At 38.6% G+C, this 27,145-nt stretch overlaps 1 protein-coding gene across 4 annotated transcripts in view; it reads left to right on the forward strand.

The window, feature by feature from the left end:
- The window catches only part of LOC122563237 (neuron navigator 1), a 653,551-nt gene that overhangs the window by 316,485 nt on the left and 309,921 nt on the right, over positions 1 to 27,145 (forward strand). For all 4 annotated transcript variants that reach the window (XM_087973627.1, XM_087973629.1, XM_087973628.1 and 1 more), the window contains one exon: positions 14,543 to 14,929. In XM_087973627.1, the coding sequence (XP_087829753.1) occupies positions 14,543 to 14,929 (387 nt within the window). The remainder of the gene's footprint in view (positions 1 to 14,542; positions 14,930 to 27,145) is intronic.

Here is a 27,145-nt window from a genome sequence, read left to right on the forward strand (position 1 = left end):
TGCTGGAAATATGAAATAAAAAGAGAAAATTCTGGTGATGCTTGGCAGGTTTGGCAGCATGTGTGAAGAGAGAAGCAGAGTTAACCTTTCAAGACCAATCTTACTGCTGTTCAGAACTGGGCAATAAATGTTGTCCTACCGAACAATTACTGCACCCCATGAACAAATAAAAAAGAAAAAAAATGCTCATTCCATATTCCCACTGACAAAATGGGTGTAAATATAGAAGATGTGTGCAGGCCAGGTCTTAACACAATCCCTGCACACTGCATTGTGTTGTCTACAAAGTGCAATGACTTGGCTGTGGTCATCAATGTGGCAGTTCAAGGATCCCTAACGTCTGATGCTATTACTGTTAAGGAGCCAGTTGTTTGTAGAAGATAAGAAGTGCTTGGCCATTGCAACTTCTTTCATTTTTCGGATGTCTAAACAAACTTTTCATCTCTCACCTGTGTTGTACTTAATCAGATTCAACAGCTAAATTGCATTAGAGTATTTATTTTAAGAGTGCAAATGAGGGCATAGTTACACAAGTAAGGTTGACTAAGTAAGATCTGTGAAACCCATGTGGCCTCAGTGAGTTCTCTTTTCATATTCTTCACCCCATTATGTCAAGCGCAGTTCCTGAGGCAGCAATTGGAATGGAGAGACCCTCCTCTGTAGATGGCCCTGTTGGCCTGGAAGACTTGATTACTGAATCCTTGACTTGTTAGGCTTCGAGTGTCCTGTCCAGATGCATGGTCACGCTCCTTGGCTGAATATTCTGCAGGCTTTGGGACTCCACATGGAGGTAGAGGGAGGGCAAAGCCTCAGAATAAAAGGACAACCCTTTTTAACTGAGATGAGGAGGAATTTCATCCAGAATGAATCTGTAGAGCTCATTGTCACAAAGGCCAAGTCACTGAGTGTAATTAAAACAGGGATAGTTAAGTCCTTGATCGGTAAGAGGATCAAAGTGTTGGGGAGAAGGGGTAACAGGAGTGAGTCGGGATCCCTTGTCCCTTTCTCATTTTGCCATTAATGCTGAATACCTTCAGTAAGAGTGATGGAGTGTAAGTCTATATGCATATCTGGCACACACAGCGTGTAGACCTGGGTTTACAATGCGGTCCGTAACCTATTCATGGGGCTGCATGCATGCAGGAGCCAGCATAGTATCAGTAACATTAGTGCACTCCCTATCCTTGATCCAGCTTCCGTAGTACCCTTGACAAACCTCTGCTGTTTCTCTGCTTCTCTGTACATTTTGACAAAACCATTATTGGCCAGGACTATGGGGTTATCTTCAGCCTGGGGCTAACCAGGTTTCTGATCCCTGGCAGTCCTTTGAGTGCCAGAGTCCTAGGGCATTTCTTCATCAGCCAGCTATGGTGACAAGTCATTGATATTCTTACTAGATTCTGCTCCCAAGGTAGAGAGTGCACCACAGCGAAAGTATCCAAGATGGTGAAGCGTACAGGTGAAATCCTTCCCAATGCATTCTCTGAAGATTGAGTGGCTTCCTCCTCAGAATGGAGATTGTGCTGAAGCTTCTTCTTGGTACTTGGTACTTTTTCACTGGTGCCTGAACAGGGGAAATGAAGCAATTATTTGTATAAAAAGGGTAAATGTGCAAGTTAAAAATGACTAAGCATTGCATTAATGGGACATGGTATAAAGGACCTTGCTGAGTTGGGTGGTCATTATTGTCTTTCCATCCCTATGTGAACTGTCCTGCTCTTGTTTGGTCACCTCCAGTATTTTCTCCCTGAGTGGAGTGAGGCGCTGAATGTTACAATACTTCACCTTTTACCTACTCCCTTCTTACCGACCAAGGGTCCAAACACACCTTCCAGATGAAACAGTGGTTTACCTATATTTCTTTAAATCTAGTCAGGTATTCACTGCTCACAATATGATCTCCTGTACATGGCGAGACCACTTGATGGAACACCTCCACTCTGTCTATAATGACTGGATCTTCAGTTGTTTTCCTTTATTATGCATGACTTTGTTCTTAGACTTGCACATTTCTGTCTGAGGCCTGCTGCAATGAAGCCCAATCTAAGGTGAAGGAATGGCAGTATGTTTTCCATTTTGGCACTTTCCAGCCTTCAGGGTACAACTTTGAGTTCAGCAATTTCAGCTCATGAACACATTCCTCAAATCTGATGTTGTCGCATCTCTCCCACAAATATCTTGATTGCATGGGTTCACACTCAGTCAAGCTGATCTGTTTTCTACATATCACACCTACCAGTAACATTTATTTTGCACCTATATTTCTCCTCTTTTACCATTAGCACACCCATTATCCTCTGTTCTGGATACCTCACCAACTTTACTGCATTCCTTCTGCTCCTCATTTATCAATAGCATTAAGGCAACACTTTCTAGCACCCTTTGGGTCCAGAGAAGAGTCATATTGGACTTGCAACTTTAATTCTGTTCTTCTCTCCACATGTACTGCTGGACCTGTTGAGTTTCTCTCGCAGTTTCTGTTATATTAAAGAAAATATGAACTTTAGAAGAGTAAAACTTGACTTTATTGAAACATTCTAAGATCTTGAAAGGGTCTTGACAGGGTAGATGTGGAGAGGGTGTTTTCTGTTATGGGAGGATCAAATACTAGTTCCCAGGCCTATCGATCCTCAATTGCTTCATCGATGATCTCTCCATTGTAAGGTCAGAAACTGGGACATTTGCTGATGATTACACAATGTTCAACATCATTCACAACACACCAAATTCTGAAGCAGTCCAGGTTAAAATGCAGCATAGACCTGGACTATATCCAGGCTTGGGCTGAAAAGTGGCAAATAATATTTGTGCCACATAATTGCCAGGCAATGACCATCTCCAATAAGAGTCAACCTAACCATTTCCCCTTCACATTTAATGGCATTATCATCACTGAATTCCCCCAGTATCAACATCCAGGGGGTTACTATTGATCAGAAACTCAACTGGACTCACTAATAAATACAGTAACTACAAGACGATGTCTGAGGATTGGAATACTGTGGTGAGTAACTCACCACCTAACTCTCCAAAGCCTCTCCATCATCTACACGGCATATATCAGAAGGGTAATGGCATACTCTCCACTTGCCTGGATGAGTACAAAAGCACTCAAGAAGTTTGACATCATCCAAGACAAAGCAGCCAGTTGGTTGGCAGCACATCCACAAAATTCCACTCACTCCGATGTCAACAGTCAGTAGCAGCAGTGTATACTTTCTACATCATGCACTGCAGAAATTCACCCGAGATCCTGAGACAGTACCTTCCAAACCTATGATCACTTACAACTCAAAGGATCAGGACAGCAGATATATGGAACACCACAACCTTCAAGTTCCCCTCCAAATCAATCAACATCCTGACTTCGAAATATACTGCATCTCCTTCAGTGTCATTCAGTCAAAATCCTGGAATTCATTCCGCAGTGGCATTGTGTGTCAACCTACAGCAGGTGGACTGCAGTCATTCAAGAAGGTCGCTCACCACCACCTTCTGAAGGACAACCAGGGACTGGCAGTAAGTGCTGACCGAGCCATCAGTTCCATAAGTGAATTTTTTTTAAAAATTGGAGGCAGTATTTTAAACTCAGTGCATTGCCCATTTAAAACCGAGATGAGGCAGTTACTTTTTCCTGAGGTTCGTGGGTGTGTAACTCTTTCTGAAAATGAGATGGAAGCAGAGTCTTTGAGTAGTTTTAAGGTGGGGCTGGATAGATTCTTGTTAAGCAAGTGGGTGAAAGGTCATTAGGGATTTGAGAATGTGAATTTGAGGCTGCAGTCTACTTAACTGTGGTCTTATTGGATAGCAAAAAGGCCAATTGGCCTACCCTGCTGTTTGTTTTATATTTGTACTAGAACAAGCAAGAGAAATAAAACATAACAGTAGAAGCACAAGGACAGGATTGGGTGTTTAACCTAAGTATGTGTTCTTTATACACAGACATGGAACAAATTAAATGAAGTGAAGGAACTAATTGAATGATTTGAAGATGAAAATTCATCTTGGCAGATTTGACACAGTGATAATTACTGAATCATGGCTTCAAGATGGTCAGAACTTGGAACGAACTAAACCAACTTTTAGGGTTGACTGAAAACATATGGAAAGAGCTAGGGTGGAAGAAATCGCCAGTGAATAAGAATGAAATCATTTCAAAATAGGGGAGGATGTAACTGAAATTAAGCAAGCATTGGAAACTTTTTGGTTAGTTGAGAAGGCCGTAATAGAATCCTCACCTGACTAGTAATCCAAAGCACAAGGCTAATACTTGGAGCTCGTGGGTTTGAAATGAAATCTCAACATTTCAACTCACTTTAATTCCAGATTTCTTTTTTATTAAGTAAAATGGTGACAATTTGATTGTCATAAAACCCCAGCAAGTTCACTCATATCCTTGGGGAAGGAAATCTGCCATCTTTACCTGTTCTGCCAACATATGACTCCAGACCCACAACGATATGATTGATTATTAACTGCCCTACCAAGCCACTCTGTTGTACCAGAAAAACTGCTACTAAATTTATTGGAAGGAGTGAAACTGGATGGACCACTAGCATTAATCTAGGCACTGGAAATGACAACAGCAAACCAAGCCCTTTCAATTCTTAAAAGTCCTCCTAACTAATTGGTGGTTGTGCCAAGGGTGGGAGAGCTGTATCGCAGAATATTCAAGCAACAATCAGTTGTGCTCATAGAATTGTACCTTAAAGGCATTGTCCCAGACACCACTATCACCATCCCAAGTATATCCTGTCACATTGTTCAGGCAGAGATGGTAATGCAGTTGTTTGCACTTGGGAAGGTGTTGCCTAGGGAATCCTCAACATTGAATCCAAACCTCATGATGTCTCATGGCATTGGGTCAAACATGGACAAGGAAATTCTTTACTAAGTATGAGACAAATTCCTGTCTTCACAGTGAGGATACTCTTAATTGTGTTTGGTGTTGCCTCCGTGCAAAATGAAATCGATTTCAAACAGATCTAGCAACTGAAGGCTGGGAAGTCGTGAGCAGCAGCAGAATATTATTCAACTACATTCTATAACATCATGGCCTGTCCTATCCTCCGCTCTATTGTCACTATCAAACTAAGGGTTCAAGCTGGTTCAATCAAGAATGAGGGAGGGGACATGCAAGGAGCAGCTCCAGATGTATCTAAAAATGAGGTGTCCACCTAGTGAAGCTGCAACATGATGCTATTTGCATATTAAACAATGGAAGCGGCATTCAATATGCAGGATAAGGCAATCCCACTGTTAGCAGATTAGCTCAAAGTTCTGCAGTCCTGTCACACCCAGTGGTAAATAGTAGTAGACAATTACATAACTAGCTGGAGGAGAAAGTTCCACAAATATTCCCATCCTCTTTAATGCAGAAGCCAAGCACACCAGAAGACAAAGCTGAAGGGTTTGAATCTATCTCCCATCTTAAAGTGTCAATTGGATGATCAATCTCAATTTCCTTCTCAGGTCCCCTGCATCACAGATGCCAATCTTCAACCACTGTGTTTCACTCCATATGATATGAGGAAGCAGCTGAAAGCATCAGATACTGCAAAAGCTATAGTAGTCTGATAATGTTCTGATTGTAATACAGATGATTTATGCTCTAAAACTAGCTAAATACCTGGCCAAGCTGTTCTAGCGCAGTCGATTTGGCCAAGTGTGGTATCAGGGAGCCCTAAAAAAACTAGAGTTAGTGATGTGACTGAGGAGTGTTGACTACCATAACATGCATCCCAGCTTTCTGTCCCCACTAAACGGCAAGGCAAGACAGAAGTATGTAAGCCTGGTATCTCTGGCTTGTGGGCATAGTGCAAAAAGGCAAGGCAAGGATTCTGTGAGCATTTGGGTGAACTCAAGCTAAGTGAATGCTAAGAGATCAAGTGAGCAGCCTGAGATGGAGTCTGGTCCAATTTGTGAGCTGGGTGCCTGTCCCTGTGCATAGTGTCCTTGTAGCAGCATTACAATGCTAGTTACCTTGCACCCAAGATGCACCTTTAAAATGCAGCAACGTCCTGTAAGTGGATTTGCAGAGTGTCTTGAGAAGATGTCAAGTGTTGGATACCAGCTGGGGGCTGAGTGTGGCAGGTCACCTTGAGTGTACCCTGAGATGTTGCTAAGTATCCAAGATGGTGGTTCAGGGGAGCGAGCAGTGAGCTGACATCACCATGTACTTGCTCTGACTTTCAGAAATTGTCAACACTGAAATTCCTCACAGCAGGTGAAAGGATAGGAAGCTCCATATTATGATGGTGAGATTTGCAGTTAATAGGATTGAGAACAAGCAATAATCCTTGTTAGTAGCAATAATTGCTCCCTTGCAACAATCTTCTCTTGACACCTGGAACTCAGTTTGAAAATGCTTCTTGTTCTTGACATTCAGAAAGACCACTCCTAAATGTTCATGTGATTGTCCTACATTTCTCACCATAGCCCACATCATGCAGGGTCCAATAAAGTTCTATCCCCTTGACAACTTTCAAGTACTGGATCTTAAAAGTGTGGAACTATCATTGTAAATGGCAATTGATACTAGATTAATTGTCTATCTTAAATGTGAGATTGACAGATTTTAGTTAGTCAAAGGTTTTAAGGTCATAATAAAGAGGAACAGGATTGGACTATTTGATACTTCAAGCTTACTCTGTCATTCAATAGGATCACACCCTCCGGCATTCATCGAAACCATTTTCTGGTGCTTTCCCCTTGATTCCTGATCAAGAATCTATCTATCTCCGTCTTGAATATATACAAGGATTCTGCTTCCACTGCTCTCTCTCGCAAGGAGTTTCAATGATTGTCAACCTACTAAGATAATAAATTCTTCCTCATCTCAGTCTTAAAATGGCACCCCTTTGTTACCAGTCTGTTACGGGATGTGGGGGCTTAGGCAGGTATATAGAGTTAAGTCTCAGTCCAGCCGTTCTCTCCTTGAATAGCGTAATAAGTTCTTGGGGTTAAAGTTGTCATTATAACTCTCAGTCTTCAATCTCTAATTACAGAGCTTAGGTATTATTCTAATGATCTGTAATGCTAAATTTCTATTCAAATTTATGGGTTTTTAAAATCTCAAATCTTAAACACCATTGGTAACAGTTTCACTTCATTTTCCATAGTTTTTTCTCCCTCAAAATAAACTTCTTTAATCATGCATCATTGGCAAGTTCAGGAAAAAAAATTGTCTTCGAGAACTGTAAAGTTTTATTTCATTCTTTCATTCAATGTTGTATTGAAGTGAGCATTAAAATTAATGTAAAAGGTATTTCAATATGAGGGGCTGTATTTTTGGAACTACATTGCAAGTTATATAAAGAAAAAATATCATAATGTACTTGGTAGTGTCACAAGGGATAAACTCAGATTTCTCCAGTTTCCTTATTTCCCCTCCCCCCACCTTGCCTCAGTCCCAACCCTCGAACTCAGCACCACCTTCCTAACCTGCAATCTTCTTCCTGACCTCTACGCCCCTACCCCCACTCCGGCCTATCACCCTCACCTTGACCTCCTTCCACCCATCGCATTTCCAACGCCCCTCCCCCAAGTCCCTCCTCCCTACCTTTTATCTTAGCCTGCTGGACACACTTTCCTCATTCCTGAAGAAGGGCTCATGCCTGAAACGTTGATTCTCCTGCTCCTTGGATGCTGCCTGACCTGCTGCACTTTTTCAGCAATACATTTTCGGCTCTGATCTCCAGCATCTGCAGTCCTCACTTTCTCCTTGGTAGTGTCATCCCAATTTTCCAGTTTATTTCTCCCACTTCCCTTCCTCACTGTTTCTTACCAGATTTTTATCTTTCTAACACTTGCCCACCTCCCACTGTCAGGTCAGAAGTTTACCTTTGAAGTAATTCACTTGCTTTGCTTTATGGCTCAGCAGGGCTTTTGGTGTAAGTGTAACTTTTCAAGACAGTGTTTACTGGTTCTAAGTCATCTCCAAAAGCTATTTTCTTTTTATGTAGCTAAAAACTGCAAATTTCTGACAAAATGAATGTAGTCAAGCCTGCTGACAGACAAATAGATTCAGTGATCCCTTAAGGGAAGTAAGAAAACCATTTGTCGCTTTTAAAGCATTTAAAATAATACTTGAAGAATAAAAAATGTGCATTTTTAATTTTATTTTATACCGTACATCCACAGTCAAAGTTTTATCATCCCCAATATATGTGTTTATGTATTTGCAATGCTTACAGTACATCAATTACTAAATAAAGTAACTGGATAACACAGGCAATTTCATATACTCATTTAATGATGACTGAGTCTTTAGCAGTTGCACTAGGACATCATTATTATCAAAATTTGAGATTACAGTAGTTTTATGAGGACAGAAGAAAATTGTGCTATGATGATATTGGCTTCCTATGGAAAATTTTCACTTGGATGCATTGACTCAAAATCATTCCAAAAAGTTTTAAGAGACCTTCAAGACCTTCAACTATTTAGTTTATGAATCTTGGAATTCTTTTTGGTATTTAGATCATATATTGGGCATCAAATCTATTTTTCTACATATGCATTTTGTAATTCTCAAAAGAAGCATTCAAGGAGAAAAAATAATGCATTAATATAGAGAAATCTCAGTGACCAACTTGATAAGTATATTAGCTAAGTGTTATGATCTTATCTGATGCCATTATTGGACAAGTCAGATCATGGACTGAAATCTGGCTTGATAGACTATTTTTTATTTAATATTGAAAGACAAACAGAAGGTACTATAGATGCAGTTTTACTAATTAAATAGAAGTATGTTATGCAAAATATAGAACAAGCCATGCTATGTGCATGAAACATAATTGGAAAGATTCCAAAACACACAGTAAATAGAATATTCCATCTATCCCAACAACAAACCTTTACAATGTTCAAACAGAACTCTGTTACCTCAATATGTTTGACATGACTTGTGCTTTTGATCCATGGTCCTGACAATCTGATATTCTATTCCCTGAATATTCACACAGGTGAGTTTAAACTTCCTTCAAGGTTTCCTTTCAGGGTTCTAACTAGACACATCTGGACTAGAATATTCAAACTAACGCCCTTACATGAAGGTAACCTATTTCTGACTTTTCTGAATTAACTCCTTGCTTCAGGAGAACTGTTTCATACATTTAAATTCAACTGGGACATTTGAAAATTGAAAACAAAAGGTTTCCAAGCTATGGATATATCTCTTAAGTAATTCAAAAAGGAAAATCAATTCCTGATCTTCTATCTTAGAGTAACCTATCTTAGAGTTAAGGAAAATATTCCCATGAGCACTTTAGGAACTTTCTTTCTCATAATGGTTTCTAAAAATAAATTAGCTCCAGAAATATTGACAAGTTACTCACTTAACCCTCTCATACACACAGAACAAAACCTCCATGCCACTGGTTCAAAATCCAAACTTTAAAATAAGCAATATTAAAATATATACAATCACACATCTTACATTGCACCACCTCCCAATGAAGAATGAAAATATATCTTTAAGATGCAACTCCATTACCTATCAATAACTATTTTAACTCCATTTCAATATTATATTAAGAAAGGTAACATATTAACATTAAACATGCAGAAGATTACACAGGAACAATATTTTAGTTTAGAGCACAGTGTCCTTTGTGAACTTCATCTGTGTCCTCAATAAAGCATGCAGTGTGACACTGTATTTTCTAGGCAGTTTTTTTGTAATTAACCAGTTCAACTACGTTATTACACACTTCTGGAGCAAGTGGGACCTGAACCCGGGTCTCCTGGCTCAGAGGTAGAGACACTACCACTGTGCCACAAGACACTAATTTTCAAATTATATGTTGGTGAATTAAGCTCCAGCAAACCATTCATAAGACTTTGAAACAAAATCTTTTCCAAGATAATCAAAGGATTGTACTCCATATAAATAATAATTTCTTCTACATTTGTGGTAATATATTTTCCAAAATGATGTAGAGCCAACGCAAGATGTCTCTTTCAATTGCTGAATATATTTTGCTGATCTGTGGTCAGTTTCTTTGAAAATTAATTGACAGGCCGCACATTTTGTCCTCTTGTAGTAAGACAGCCCTCACACTTACATTGTGAGCAAAGACAGCAAGTTTGAATGGCTTCTCATAATTCGGCGCAGTCAAAACTAATGTAATTGTCAGCACAGCCTTCAACATTTCAAAGGCCCAAAGACATTCTTGTGTCCATTTGATTATTTTTTGGAAATTTTCAACAAATTTGTTAAAGGTTCAAAGAGAAACATGTGATACAATCCTCTCATTACAAATTTTCACATTTTATTATGGTATGGGAAAATACAAAATAGCCTTTTATTTGACTTGTCCAAGTGCTACTTGCCATTTTCCCATAGTGTGGCCCAATTAAATCTATTTTGCTTTGGCTAAATGAATTGGATGTATAGCCAAATTGGCTTTTGGAGCCAATCAAACGTTTCAGTCAAGTAGTGTAAATGCTCTTCCCCCAGCTTTGGTCCAAAATCACCAAATCTCCAATGTAAGCAACGGAGTTATATAGTCCTTCAATGACTGTATTGGCTAATCATTGGAACGTCACCAATGCATTTTTCATTCCAAACAATATGACATTCCATTGATAAATTCCATCTGGTGTTATAAAAGGCAGTATTTCTGTGGCACTATCCGTCAACTGAACTTGCCTTTAGTAAGGTAATATTTGTGACAATTCATGTGGTTCCAATTTATTCAATACAGTCCTCCAATTTCAGCTTTTGTTGTCAAGCCAATTTTGCAATGATCAGTACAAAACATTTCTGACCTATCTGGTTGCAGCATCATCACAATAAGTGAGCTTTACCTTCTATGGCTCACTTCCATAATGTTATTGTCCATCACAAACTTAATCCCTTCAATCACTTGAGTTTATGTGTCTGGATTTAATCTGTAAGAGTGCTACAGCCAATGCATCCTTTATTCACCCGTGGCATGTGAGCATCACTGACTGGGCTAACATTTATTGCCCAGTTCTAGTTGCCCTTGAGGAGATGGAAATGAGTTACCTTCTTGAACCACTGCAGTCAATGTGTTTTAGGTAGACTTTACAATGACATTAGAGAGGGAATGTAAGTATTTTGACCCGATGACAATGAAGCAACAGCAATATATTTCCAAGATGTTGAGTGGCTTGGAGAGAAACATGCAGGTGGTTGTGTTTTTTTATGTATCTGCTAAACTTGTCCTTCTAGGTGGAAGTGGTTGTGGGTTTGGAATGTGCTGTCTGGTCAATTTGGTGAATTTCTGCCGTGCATCTTGTCGATAGCAGCAGCAGTATATATTGAGCATCAGTGGTGAAGAGGGTGCATATTTGTAAATATGGTGCCTTTGTCCGAGATGGTGTCAAATGTCTTGAATGTCTTTGGAGCTGTACTCACCCAGACAAGTGGGGAGTGTTGAATTGCACTCCTGATTTGTTCCTTGCAGATGGACAGGCCGTAGTGAGTCAGGAGGTGAGTTACTCACTGCAAGATTCCTTCACTGCAATTACCACCTGACCTGCAATTGTAGCAACTATTTGTCTGGCAAGTCCAGTTCAGTATCTGCTCAATGGCAACCGGCAACCCCCCCACCTCCAAAAAGGAGATTCATTGATGGCAATATCACTGAATATCAAGAGTCAATGTCTATCTCTTATTGGAAGTTGTCATTGCCTGGCATTTATGTGGCTCCAGTGTAAAATGCTCCTTCTTAGCCCAAGCCTGGAAGTCGTCCAGATCTTATTGCATTTAAGCATGGACTGCTTCAGTATCTGAGGAGTCGTAAATGGTGCTGAACATTGTACAATCAGCAGCGAATGTCCTCGCTTCTGGTGCTGAGATGACTGACCTCCAAAAACCATAACCAAGTTCCTCTGAGCCAGGTATGACTCCATCCAGCAGAACGTTTTCCTCCTGAAGCTTGTTGACTCCAGTTTTTCGAGGGCTTCTTGCTGCCACAGTTGAACAAATGGGACTTTGATGTCAAGGGCAGACACTCTTTCTTTGCCGTTGAAATTTAGCTCTTTAGGCTATGTTTGAACTAAGCCTGTGATCAGGTCAGGAGTTCAGATGCCCTGGTGGAACCCAAACTGTACGTCACTGAGCTTCCTGTTACTGAACAGATGTTATTTGTTAGCATTGTTGATGACACCCTCCATCACTTTGCTGATGATCAAGAGGAGACTGATGGGGCAGTAATTGACCGAATTGAATTTGTCTTGTTTTTTGCGTGCAGGCCATAACTGGGCACTTTACACCTTTTCTAGATGTCAGTGTTGTAACTGAACTGGAACAGCTTGGCTAGGGATTCTGGAGCATGAGTCTTTAGGACCATTTCTGGAATGTTGCCAGGGCCCATAGCCTTTACAGAATCTAGTGCCTCCAACTGTTTCACATGGAGTGAATCGAATTGGCTGAATTGTGGCATCTGTGATACTGGGGAGCACTAGAGGAGGCCAAGATGGATCATCCACCCGGCACTTTTGGCTGAAGATTGTTGCAAATGTTTTAACCCTATATTTTGCATTGATATGCTGCCACCCTACCCCCTCATTGAGGATCGGGATATTTGTGAAGTCTGCTACTCCAACAAGTTGTTTAATTGTCCACCACCATTCATGGCAGAATGTAGCAGAACTGCAGAGCTTAAATCTGATCTGTTAGTTGTGGGCTCACTCAACTGTATCAATCACTTGCTGTTAATAGAGTTTAGCATGCCAATAACCCTGTTTGGTAGCTTCAGCAGGTTGACATTTCATTTTAAGGTATGTCTAATGCTGCTCTGTGTCCCCTCCTACACTCCCCATTGAATCAGGGTTGATCCCCTGGCTTCATGGTAACAGTAGAGTGGGGGATATGCCAAGCTATAGGATATTATTGTAGTAGTATTCTGCTGCTGTTGATGAGCCACAGCCCTGTCTTGAGTTGCTAGATCTGCTCAAAGTCTGTTCCATTTAGCAAGGTGGTAGTACCACACAGCATGTCACAATGTATTATCAACAAGAAGGTGGGAAATTTTCTGTAAGGTATGATTCCATGAGTGTGACCAAGTTGCTTGATAAGTCTGAGAGACCGCTGTCCCAAATTTGGCACTAGCCCCCCATTGTTTGGAAAGAGGACTTTGCAGCTGTAACAGGGTTGTTTTGCCAGTGTCGTTGCTGTTGCATGCATCAGTGCAGGGTTGTCCATCTAGTTTTGTTTTGTTCTTGAGACTTTTGACTTTTTCACAATTGAGTGGTTTACTTGCCAAACCATTTCAGATGGCAGTTAAGAATCAACCATATTGCTGTCAGTCTGGAGTCACGTGAAGGCCAGGTAAGGATGGCAGTTTCCTTCCCTAAAAGACATAAGTGATCCAGATGGGTTTTATTCTGTGATAGTGGATTTAGTAGAGCCAGTGCCGATGTCATCACTTTACCTGTACTTGAGGGCCGCGTGATGATCTTCTCTAGTTTTCGTGAGCTTTAGTAGTCCATTTGTTGCTCAATTGGATTGTTTGTTCCAACTTACACGATTCAGTCTTGGTTTTTGAATGATTATTTTGTTAAGTTGCATTGTTCTTGTGCCTGATTCCAAATAGCCAACAAATGGTTAACAGAAGCTTAGAAACACAGAATCATTGAAACACAGAAAGAGACCTATATATGATTTTTAGAACATAATGCCACTCAGATTCAATGATCTGATTAAGCTGTACAGAAAACATTCTTCAATTTTGTATATTCTATAGTGAATGCACAAAGTTTTATAGTTTTGTTTTCTTCCTACTGTTTCCACTTTCATTGTCAATTTAATTTTATCACAAAGTACTTAGTTGAGGGAGTAGATGTGAGAAATGTAATAATATGAGAGCGGATAGCTGGATTATCAATGATTATGTAAATGACATGATTGAAGCTAAAATCAGTTTGCCAAGAAATAGCACATCATCTTTATTTACAGGGTTTCAGTGTAGGCCCTGGAAAGCTTGAATATATGAGCTATGCAATTCAAGTATTGTTAATTATTTCCTATCCTATCAATATCAACATGCATGACAAATTTGCCAGATTATTTGTTTAAATTAACTGCTATACGTATACATGAGACAGATTAAAACTTATTTAATATTTACAGCAATGTGTTTTTGTCACCTTCCTTTTTTTAATATTCTGAAAGACAGGGAAAAAGGCCATAGTTCTTTTTAGGAAATTTAAAGCTCAGCATTGATCCTTACTTACCAAATAGAAACAAAGGAGAAATAATTTTTATATAGAAATCATTTCGTATCAACATAACATCTTTGTGTGTTATATAGGGAAGGAATCGCATTGCATTGTAGATACTAATTTTGTAGAAGGTAGACTTGCACAATTGGATCATCCTTTGACCCAGCATATATGATCTTTGCTATTTTGTTATATCTCATGGTTCAGACTAATAAAACGTATAATATTGCAGGCAGAGCTGTAAGCGTTCTAACTATTTTGTCATTTGCAACAGCCTATCGATGTTTATATTTCTTCCTTTAAAATGTACTCACATTCAATTTGTGTCTTTTTTGTATTGCAGTGCTTTAGATTCAACCTTTGATAGTGACATTAGTGCTGAAATGAATGCCAGAAGCCGTGGCACAAGTTCATCTAATCGATCTTCACCATTATCCTGGCGGTACGGCCAAGCAAGTCCACGTCTTCAGGCAGGGGATGCACCTTCTGTAGGCAGTGGATGCCAACCTGGAGGAAATTCTGGCTGGTTTGTTCGGGGAGACTCATCTCATTACTCACATTCCATGCCCATGCGGAGTTCCAGTAAATCATGTAATATTTCTCACTTGGACTTGGAGTCTCTGGATACTGATGATGTAGACCTGAAGTCCATCAGTGCTGACATGTCTGGCTATATGAGTGACAGCGATTTGATGGGGAAGACAATGAATGATGATGACATTACAACTGGGTAAGTTAATTAAAACTGAATTCTTGCAACTTAACAAAGGAATCAGACTCAAATCAGCTTTTGAAATTGTTTTACTAGATGCTAAAATAATGAATACTGTGTTATATGAAAGTGAATTAATTATTTCAGTTTTAGTTTCTGTGGCTGTGTTTAAGTTGTTTTGTGTTTGGGACAGATTGATTCTTTGCATTACCAGTGAGATCAGATTGATTGCAGAGTTGAGAATATTCTAGTTCCTAATACAGGTTGTTCTGATATAACACTTATTTCATCAACACAAGTCGGCTATAGCATGATTGATGAATTGTGGACGTTGTTTGGATAATGTGAATTTTCTACTAAATGAGTATAGTGATCTTCTACAGCAGGATTTTCTCTAATGATTTTTCATAGCGCAATTTTCTATAGCGCGAGGTTGCAGAGGATGATCTCTGTCTTAGTAGTAATTAATATAAAGTAAGACTGAATTTAATGGAAATGTAAAGACAATTTGTTGTGCTGCAGTCAACGTAACATGTTCCACCAGAGGCTATTCCTATCTAAAATAGAGCCACTAACCTACCAAAAGTTACCTGAACTGGTATATAGGGATTGAAACTCATAGAGTGGTAGTCATACAGATGTACAACACGGAAACAGACCCTTCGGTCCAACTTGTCCATGCCGACCAGATATCCCAACCTAATCTAGTCCCACCTGCCCGCACCCAGCCCACATCCCTCCAAACCCTTCCGATTCATATACCCATCCAGATGCCTTTTAAATGTTGCAATTATACTAGCCTCCACCACTTCCTCAGTATTATCACATAATCATTTCTTATTATTGTTCGAATTTAACACTTCCCCAGATATGAATTGCATGCCCATTGTACCTACTTCTTCTCATATTTTCTATAACGTTCCTTGTTTTTCATTTCATCTATGCCCCAAACTTACTTGTTGTTTCCAACAGGCAGGACTTCTCCTGCCCCTTGACAATCCAGTCAAATTCTCATCATTCTTGACCTTGTGTTCTACTTGCAGCCTATTTACTTCCTGAAGATATTGCCTGAAGCTTCAATGTCTACATCAATCAACATCACAGTTGCATTTTTACCTATGACAGAAGAAGTAGATTTTTCATCTCCAAAGTTATCAAGAATATTTTTTTGAAAGTAGTAAAACATAGGGACAATAAAAGGGAATCATTTTAGACATGTTTTGTAATTTAAAATTCAAATTAAAACGTTATATGTATCTATAATAACTTAGACTGATATTGCTATAGTCCAGACCAAACACGCTCAAAATATATTCAGAAGATAATCTGGACCCTAATTTTTGCTTATTTTAAAGTAAGTGTAAGGCGTTGCACTCCAGGTGCAATTCGATTAGTCAAACTGCTCAACTTTTAGCAAAGCACACATTAGTTTTTCACTACAGTTAAAATACAGACAAAATAAAAATAAAAGAATTGGCTTAACTGTAAATATCAAAACGCTTAACAATAATATATATTAATTGTGACTAATTAACGGTTCCAGTATAGTAACATCCCATAAACACACCCTTAGCAAAGGGAAATTCAATAAAATAGATTGTCTCACGTGCAATTCTAGATGCAGAAAGAGAACCCCAGAGAGAGGAATAAGAGCGTGCACATTCAGCTTAAGACCCCAGCAACTGCTGAAAGCTAAAACTAAAAATCCTGGTTCTATGGGATTTTGATTCCACCCATTCAGGCTGCTTCTATTGTAACAACTTTTTAAAAAAAGACTCAAAGCCTCACAAGCTGTTTACTTTATAGGCTTTAAGTAGATTGCCCACATCCTCTGTCTCAAACTTCATTTAAAAAAAGGACAAAATACACCTCTTAAAGCCACAGTATCTTCACTATTTATTATAAACAATAATAGTATTTAAAGACAGCAAGAAATTATTTGTACAGTTGAAGGAGAAAATGATGTTACATGAATTTAATCTGACCATTTATATTAATATAAGTCTTAAGTAAATAACTACATTTAATTCACTGAAAGCCATTTCCATTAAGATCACAAACTTTGTCTAATAAGTCCACAGCCACCTGATGAAGGAGAGTCGCTCCGAAAGCTAGTGCTTCCAATTAAACCTGTTGGACTATAACCTGGTGTTGTGTGATTTTTAACTTTGTACACCCCAGTCCAACACCGTCATCTCCAAATCATTTGTCTAATAATGAATCCATTCAGTCTTTAATTTTGTAGTGACATTTGAAGTATCCTGTCAAAACAAAAGATGACCCCGCAGGTCATTTCTTTCATATTTATTCAGTCCAACTGCTTGGCCCAAATTCTTTCAATATTCAAGTTGCCATAAGCTTCTGAAAATAATTTGTGACAAAATGTGTGCATTTATCTGAAGAAAGAAAAATGCTTCACAGTTCCTTTGCAGCTCAACTCTCCAATGACCCATGCGGAAAAAGTTTAAAATTACTACCTTGATTGTGTTGCAGTATTGATGCTTAAGTTTTTATTCATCACCTTCATCCTGTGATGAAATAAAGTCATATATATCTTCCTCTCCAATGCCAGATGTTCTCAAACTATGAAGGCAGGTAGGCAGTCTGTTGAAAGGCAGCTGCTGGCAAGTCTGTCTGAGTAGCACAAGTTGACTTAGCTTCATGTTGTTTTGTTCTCTTTCTCCTTCCCAGAGGGGCAGCCCTCTGCCTCATGTCTGTACAATCTCCAGATGGCTTAGGAGGTTACTATTTGGGGATGCTTGGCTAGGAGCGGAGTGCGGGATCTTGTTCTGCTGTTCTGTGATGTAAATCTGTGGTAATTTGCACCACAGGGCTGCCTTAAACAAAATTCAAAATTAACTTTAAAAAAACATCCAGCAGCTCCAAGGAACATTACAAGCCCAGGAGAAAATCATCAGTGAATTTGTACCATTGAAATTTGAGGGATTTCAATGTTGGAAGCTTTCATGCCACTAATTTATGCTAGATTCAAACCTAAAATCATCATGTTAGCCCGAGTCGTGCTGACAGTGTCTTAATACTGCTCGAAGTAAATTAACCTTTCAGTCTTTTAGCAATTATTAGATAAGTCATGTATTATAAAGACAGATGATCAGTAAAATGACAACACTGCCTGGTTAAATTTAAAAGATCTTGCCTGTAAGATTCACAACATTATATAATTAATGACTTTTCCACGCTTGAGTAAGTATTAAATGCTTAGATTCTCAAATTCAATTTGCTATAAATAACAAACTAGTTGAGATTGGCAACTTCTTTTCTGATGGAGTCTGAAATGGCATTTAAGTCTTTCCCTTTATTGTGTAGTTAACCTGTTTCGTGTTCACCTCCAAGTCAGAAATTTAACGATGTGTTTGAAAAAAAAACTACGAGTGAATTACAGCGTGGAATTTTGAACTAAATGAAAATTCTTCACTTGTACATTTCACAAGAAGCACACCAGATGTATTTACTATTTTATGTAACGTCTCTACATTTAATTTCATACTATCTAAACAGAGTACTGTTTTAGTGTTCTCAAACATAGGAGAAATATTCAGAACTATCTGTATAATGATACAGATTAGGATGCAAGTTATTCACAGTAGGGCTTAATTCTGTGAAAGAAATCTGAATGTTAGTTCAAAAATTTTGTTCAACCAGAATCACATCATATTGTACTGTACCAAACACTGATTTTTCAAAATTTACATTCAGCAGAGGTCTCCCAGGCCCAGAGACCCATCGCCCAGCATATGGCCAGCCTAACAATGAGGGAACAGTATTGAGGTCAGATCAGTCAGGACATAATATTCAGATACATATACGCAGTGTGCATTGCCATTATGACAAATATCTTGGGAAATCAAAAGATGCAAGATCAGTTACTGGAGTTGGGAGCTCTTTAAGTATGGTGTAGTTTCGGTCACATGATCAGTTTTCAGTGTTGACAGAGATAGCAATTACTCAGATAGAAAAAAGTATAAGCCCCGTGTGTGTTTTGTGAACCTTGAACACTGATTAAACATCAGTGATAGGAAAAACCTAGAAATGCATTAGACTGGATTATTGCTACCATGGTAAATATCTTGAATCAGGACATTTCCTGACCCGACATCTCTGCTTCATTTAAAGAGCTACAAAACACCCAGATTTTACTTTATTAGGATGGGATAGAATCAGGCCCTGTCAACCTGAAAGAAAAGCCAAGGTGGCTAAGTGCATGGGCAGACTGGTAAAACTTTGACTTTCTGAGATCTTGTCCCTGATGGTTTATACAACGTTAGTCCTTCTAGCCCTCGCCCCTCACACAACCTCATTTCTGACTCCCATCCACCTATGCCACCTTAATGCCACCTCATACCCCTACACCATCTCCAAGGCCACTCACCCAGTACTAACCATGAATAGACCTCAGGATCAATGTGGAAATGCAGAAAATTAGCTTCTAACAATCTCTCATTCTTACACTCGTGGCATTGAAGAAACTCCCATTTGAAATCTCATACAAAGCTGTTAAATTTCAAGTTGTTAATCTCTTATTGACTCAAACTCATATATGTTTGCAGCACAGAATGAAGTCATTTGGCCTGTTATTTCTGCACCAGTCAACAAAGATCTGACTACATCAATCCCATTTTCTAGCTCTTAGTCCAGGCCCTGTAGGCTATGTCAATGCAAGTGAATATCTTAAATGTTATCCAAGCTTTTGACTCAGCCTCTGTTCCATGCAGTGAGTTCTAGATTCCTTGAAAAGAAACTCTCCTCAACACTATTATAAACATTCTACCTTTTACATTAAACCCATGCTGCCTGATTATTGACCATTTCAGTAATAGAAAAAGTGCTGCCTATCCACCTTACCAATGCCTCTAATAGTCTTACAGACCTCTAAAATGTCCCCTTTCAACCTTCGCTGCTCAAAGGAAGTCAAGCCCAGCCAATTCAATTTTTCTTCATAGCTTGGCTCTTACAACTGAGGCAATATTCTGTTAAATCTCCTCTGCAACTCTCTAGTGCAAATCTGCAAATCTGTCTTTTCTATATTGTGGTGACCAGAACTACACATAATTCTAACCAGAGTTCATGTGAAAGCTACTCCTTGAATAGTCTATCTGAACTGTCAATAAAATTGTGAACTTAACACCCCCACTAGATTTTTAAACAGCCAAGCATTTCTAATAACATAATAGTCCTTGAGAAAATATCAACAAAAACCACTATTAAAGCTGCATAACTCAATGCTATTTTGTTTAATGACTCCCACTTGACAACCTGTCAATTATAGTAGTCCAATGAGGTTTTATTTGGCCTTCAATGGCATATGTGTTTCTTTTTTTCAATATTAAAAACTGGATGCTTTAAAAAACTTCTGACCGTGATAGTTAAACAGACCATATCTACCCTCAGAATTGCTTATATCCATTTGATCAACCTATGATTCCATACTACTGTGGGGTCTCTTTGAACAGTACCAAGTTCAAGTGGCCCTGTTGAGTTTTGGTTTTGGCCTCTGTAAATCATGTTCTACTGCTATTTCCTTGCCAGCAAAAATGAATTTGTCGGAAATAGGGGCTGGACTGTCAATGTGGCTTCTGTCTGCCACTTTTAAAAGTTTGTGCAGTCTCAGGGATTCCACAAAAGTCCAGACAGTGGTGTTCACATCCATCTACTAAATTTGTAGTACGAGAAGAACAGTTGGGGACTGAGGAATATGAAATAACTTCCAAGAAATATACATAACAGTGGAATGTTACTCAGTGAATGCAATCTGATTTATTGTTGTATTAGTTTGTAAGGATCACTTTATTCTACTTATTGTAATCATAGTACAAAGAAATGAGAAGTTAAAATAGGAGACATTTGTCCATGGTTTTATTATCAAATCTATTTGAATGGATATCTAAATCCTTAAGTTTCATAATGCCTTAAGGCAGGCCATTTAAATATCAAGATTCTTATGTATACCTGATCCTGACATGTATCCATAACATTTTGGAGATCAGAACTTTGCAATAATTTGCACTTTAGATGTGGTACGTTGCATATGTTGTGCAGTCCCACAATGCAATGTCATTGAAATATGCTTATTATTTCAGACACTCGGTCCATTGTAAATCTTACTTAGAATCTCAGATGTTTAATGCTGTTGCTTTCTTTACATGAAGGGCTTTTGAAGGAGAAATGCTGGGCATCAGCAGGAAAAGAAAGGAATTACATAAAATGGAATTTAATGGAAAACAGTTAGATTCCAAATGTGGTTTATTTTAAAAATGACATTACATCTTTCTTCACAGATTCAAAGCAGAGGGGGAAGAAAGCTTTGAAAGCACTGACAAATGATGCTTTGTTCGAACCTTATTTCCTGAAATCAATAGGAAATGAAGTCCTGCAATTTTCACCATGCCAATGGCATCATTGGTATGCCACAGCAATTGTTTGGGAAGCAGAAGTCTTCAGTCAGTATGACTGAATTAGCTGATCTTGTAATTCTTTCTTTATATCATAGAGTACTGAAAGAAGTGATTTGCAATTAAATAGTGACATTTACTATTTACCCACAAGAAAAATGTTCAGTGGTTTTACTCATAGATCTCTTTGATTTAGTCAGATGAAGGGTTGCTTGTGCCTGATATAAATTTAATGCTCACTAAATGTTTCAGCAAAATAAGTTGAGTGTGCATGTGATAGAAAATAATCACAGTCCTTACAGAAATCAGAATTAGTTACCGATTAAATAGGATGTTATTATTCCTTCTTAACAGTAAAAGCTCTTGTGGTACAGAATTGTGTCCTTACATCTGAGCCAGAAAATCTAGTTTCAAATCTGACCTGCTCCGGAGGTATGCCATAACACATCTATACAGCTGATTTTTCAAAAGAAAATCTACAATGTCCCAGTTTAGAGAAATATTAATTGTGAACACAATAGTTTTTGCAGAGTGATAATGCTGATCAGATTTGTTCTATTTACATGAGATCAGCATGTTTGAAAGAATATAAACAGAAAATGTGTGTGAGGAGAAAGAAACAGATTTAACATTTTGGGTTTTAGATCCATGAGGGAGTGCAGAGGTCTGTGATTGGGTGGAAGACAGCAAAGATGAAATGACAAAAGAGATGATGATGCAATCCAAAAAATGATAATTGGATAAGCAAAGGAACAAAAATGGAACTGGACAAAATTAAGGTGGGAACTCTTGAAGTTATATTAGACTTCAGTAGGAGGAGAAAGTGGGAATGGAGCAGATAAATAAAGTAACAAGAGACTGAGAGCTCAAAGGCACTGTTTTGTTGAATAGAGGTGAACTGCAGAACAATCATCTAATTTGTGGTTGGCCTCTGAGAAAACCAGGAGATTACAGTATGGTCAGCAAATACAATACACTAAATGGAAAGAAGTGCTATTACACCATGTTATTACCTGGAAGGAGTGTCTGGGACAAAGAGAGCCTGATGGGGTTTGGAGGTGTAAAGGGATTAGATGTCCAAAGTGAAAATTAAATGGTTAGAGCCTTGTAACAGGAAGCTGTGACTGGTGGTAATGGTTCTTCTAATGATGTATGTGGGAAGAGACTAAAGAGAGGGAGATTCATGTAGTTGAGATAGATAGAAATTAATACAATGCAGCAAGATTAAACTGAAATGATAGTTGTATCAGAATGGTTATAATTGTAGATCTTAGAATGGAGGTAGAGTTGGGCTTTGAAATCTGTTCTCTATAATCTCGGAGGGGATAAGGTCAATGGTAATCTTTAAAATGATGCCCAGATGTTCACTGGTGGATTGATGATCCTGGGGAATGAGAACTGATGGCATGACATTTATGGTCTATACTTCTCTGCTCCTGTTACTAAGTCTAACTTCCAACTCTCTGAAATTCAGGAAAATTTAAGATACCTGGCATTTTAGCAATTCTTAGTCAAGGAATTAGTTTTGTGTAGCATTTGCAATAATGATAGCAAAATCAATTTCACAGAGGTCAAGTCTTTAGTGCTGTTAACAATACATCATAGATCCATCAGATATGTCATCATCTGAATTGCTATTAATGTTTTTCATCCTAGCAGGATAATTAGCAGCAACTTGTTTTTTTTTGTATAAAAGTGTCCTTCTGGGTCCTTGTTTTCAGGACTTTTAATTATTCCAGCATGACTCAATTCTGTCAGAGCAGCTGTTGGTGCTAAAGAATCTCATGCACCAGCTACACACGCACAATCCTCACTCAGTTTTTTCAATTGTTTTCACATTTTGCCACATTAGGTGCGTGCTATACAAATCATTCTGCATCCATGGTTCCCATGGATTGTTATGGGAAGTTTAAAAACATATTTTCTCTGATATTTCACAGCTGGAAGGAGTTAGTTCAACTCATTAGCCCTCTCACTGGCATTGTGTTTGTTCATGGTTACGGTTTTCAGTGTGCCCTATTTTACAGCTTGTATGGAAATTCTTATTGACTATTTTTGGTGGTACCAAGCCTCATCCGATTGCCTCTATTTTTATTGCACTACACATGTAGTGATGATTAGGAATCTGTTAAATTTCAACACGTGAAAATCTATGTTCCTTAACATAACAGCATATGGCACCATGTTAAACCCAAGTTATTCTATGTTCATTAGCTTTCTAGGTTGGAGTTCATAGATGGAACTAGAAATTATCATTGTTAGGGGACTATTCACTTTGTCTCTGTCTGACAGTAACATTTTAATATGCACAGCTTGGTAACAGTGATAGTTGGATTTTTTGTCCAGCATGTAGTCAGGTTCGTAGAAAACTGAATGATAGGAACAGAGGAACAAAGAAAGCTAGTGTTGGTTATTTACAATAATGTGTGAATCAGTGCATGGTCATTTGTCATAGAACCTGGCTCCTGACTCCACTTTTGAAAGTTCCATTTTATGTGCAGAGCTAATAGGAACCATATGTATAGTTTGGATGACATTTTCTATGCTGATTTTTTTTTACTGAAAACTCAAAAGTTGACACGAATTATGTATTTCCTCTCAAAGTCAGGTCGCACTGTTCACGTTATCTATGCATTGAAAAGGCCTACACCAAATTATTTATTTCCTTGCTTTTCATGGGCCTGTTTATTGAATTGCTGTGAACATTGGTTGCTAAGCAACTGCTTTTCCAATTCAGACAATTTAGTATTTGGGTCTTGACAGTTGACATGCCTTCAAGACAATTGACTATGTTTTTTCTCCAGTCGAAGGCACTAGACTTCAACTGTGTGCCTGCATCTTTGTTGGCTTCTGCTGAGGTGTTAAGTATTTTAGTAACTTGAATAATTTAGCTTGACACCTATAGTAAATACATTTTTTAAAAAGATAGGAGAACTTTAATTGATAAAATAATGCAAGAAGAAGTCTATTGATGCATTTGGAACTTTGAATGTTCTTGTATCTTTATCAGTGTTGATACACAGGATAATAGCAGATTGAAGTTGATTGTAATCATGCCATTTCATCAGAAGCAGGCAGGTAATTAAAATCATGCATGGGATTCACTCAGTGACTCTCCATCCATTGATCCCACATGCCACAGTTTAATGAGAAGCAAGAGTATAACTTCAGCAAATCAAAGGGTCCTTCTTTAAAAATGCAGATCAAAACTGGCATTTTGACCAAACCATCCATTATAAACCCAATTCCGTGAAAGGAAGAAGAAATCTTCTGAGTCTTATTTTGGTTTCTTTTGTTGTGGATCGTGAAATAGCAGTGTTGCTTCGCCAGGCTGATGGATAAAGCCTTGGCCTCTTCTGTTCCCCAGCCCCTCCGGGCCCACTTGCAAGTCCTTCCATTATTGCAAACAGCACTTTTTAAATCAAACTAGCAAATTTCTGCAATGGCCTGAGCAACACTTATTCCATCAACCAGCACCAGTAAATAATAGAACCAAAAATACTATGGATGCATGAAATATGAAATTAAAAGAAAAACAGATATTGCTGCTGCTATGCCCTGTAATGTTGTGTCCTTTTCATAACTATAAAATTGGACTGTGTTGAGGACAGAATTTTCTGAAAATGGCTTTCTGTTCTGATAATGAACATTTAAAGGTTCGATGGCTGTTGAGAGCAAAGTGACTTGCCTTTCTGCACTGACTACCTCAAGACTTCAGAAAGTTTATAGTTGATTGACCAGTGGTTGAGTGTGTTCCTATGAACGGTCATACCTTGACAAATCACACCCTGTAAAACTCACACTTTCTATTGTTTTTGGACTTCACCCAATAGTGAACAGAAGAGAGCTGCAGAAACCGGTAGGTGTGAATGATCCACCATCATTGCCCCTCTGTATAACAAAGACTTTGAACTTCAAACCATTCTGGTTGGATAATAGGAGTATTGACCATGTGACCCAAACTGGCTACAGATAATAAACCTTTTTGCCCTCAGAAACAGGGGAAAACCATTCCCTCAGTGGCCACAGCTGCAGAGACATAAGTAGAAAAAGATGACAGCACAAATGTCTTTAAAACTAGACATTATTGAACCTCTGCAGCCATTTCTTTTTAAGTCCACCAGATCTGAAATATCAACCTCTCGGTAATAAGATTACAAACAACTAAGTTTCTGATCTGTTGGAAAATCATCTATCTCAGGGAATCCTGCAGAACCCCTAATGTATGGCTACAGTTATTGACTCCTCCTAGACTATGCATCAGAAGTGAAGTATGTTCTATGCTGGATTTGCAAGGCTTGTTTTTATTTTCTTATGTAAACCAATATGTGAATTGTGAACTATTTTTTGTTTGCAACATGCAACAGTGCACTTAATTTGTTTCTCAAGTCTCTGTGGTGTTTGAGTATCTATGTATTTCTGAACCATTCAAACTTCAAGGTGAATGCGTGAATAAATAATCATCTCTGTTTAAACAAAAGCTTGCTCTTAGTTATCAAATTTGCCAGAGTGGAATTTAGAAACAATGACATCTTCCTTTACAAAGGATACACAAATTATTGAGAGCAAAATGGAATGGACTTGGGCTTCAGTTCTCTGTCATCTCTGGATAACTCAGCAGTACAGGCAGATGTATGGAACAATGGAGTACTGAGAATAGAAAACACATTTTCTTTCTTCTTTAAAAAGGCATAAAAGTTGTTTGGATGGACTTGGGTAAAACTGTACAAGTTACAAAGAAATTTAGCATGTGGGTACATCAGGCAATCTTTTACGACTAGCTAGCTTACCCTCATATTTCATCTTCTCCTCCCTTATTGCTTTTTCATTTATCCTATGGGATAGGGACAGCACAGTGGCTCAGTGGTGAGCACTACTACCTTACAGTGCCAGGGACCTGGGTTCAATTCCAGCCTTAGGCGACTATCTCTGTGGAGTTTGCTCATTCTCCCTGTTTGTGTGAGAGTATCCTTCGGGTGCTCTGGTTTCCTTCCATAGTCCAAAAATGTGCAGGTTAGCTGGATTAGCCGTGCTAAGTTGCTCACAGTGTCCAGGGATGTGCAGGCTAGGTGAATTAGCCATGGGAAATGCGGGGCTATGGGGACAGGGTGGGGGAATGCTCTTCACAGGTTCGGTGTTGCACTTTTGGGCTGAATGTTCTGCTTCCATACTGTACGGATTTTATGATCCTCTCCTAGTTATTAAAGACTTCCCAATCCTCTGGCTTTCCACAAATCTCCACCACATTCCCTACTCCTGCACTGATTGTTTTTTAATGTTAACTGTGTGAATTCATTATCACCATTTGAACTCAATAAGTGTTGATACATTTAATGCTTAATACAGGCAATAAACTATTCTTACAAAAGATCACTAACCCGAAAAATTAGTTCTATTTCTCTTTTCACAAAATACTGCCTGGCCTGCTGTGTATCAAAAATGAATTAGTGATCACTTTGTCATTTATCTAATTTGCCCCATGGAGTCCATGCAGAAAATCCCACAGCACAATACAAAGCCAGACTAGATTGTTTTCCTGAGATCCTAGGAAATATTCACGCATTCAACTAACATTGTGAGAGAGATTATTTATCTCACTGCTACTTGTGAATCTTGGCACAAGCTGTCTGCCAAATTGCCTGACCTTGCTTAGTTCCAGGTATTTTTGTATCCAAACACATATTTGATATTGGCTTCCTGTCTTAGGCGAGGATAGTGTCATCTATTATCTGGGAAAAGAAAGAAAATGTAAATCAACAAGGGTGTGCACACAATGCCAGGAAGAATTGGAGCTGTCAGTTGGTAAGCCATGGAACAAGGTGGG

Source organism: Chiloscyllium plagiosum, unplaced genomic scaffold, assembly GCF_037043375.1.
Source record: "Chiloscyllium plagiosum isolate Xiang-an unplaced genomic scaffold, Cpla_swu_hap1 HiC_scaffold_26, whole genome shotgun sequence".
Taxonomy (NCBI): domain Eukaryota; kingdom Metazoa; phylum Chordata; class Chondrichthyes; order Orectolobiformes; family Hemiscylliidae; genus Chiloscyllium; species Chiloscyllium plagiosum.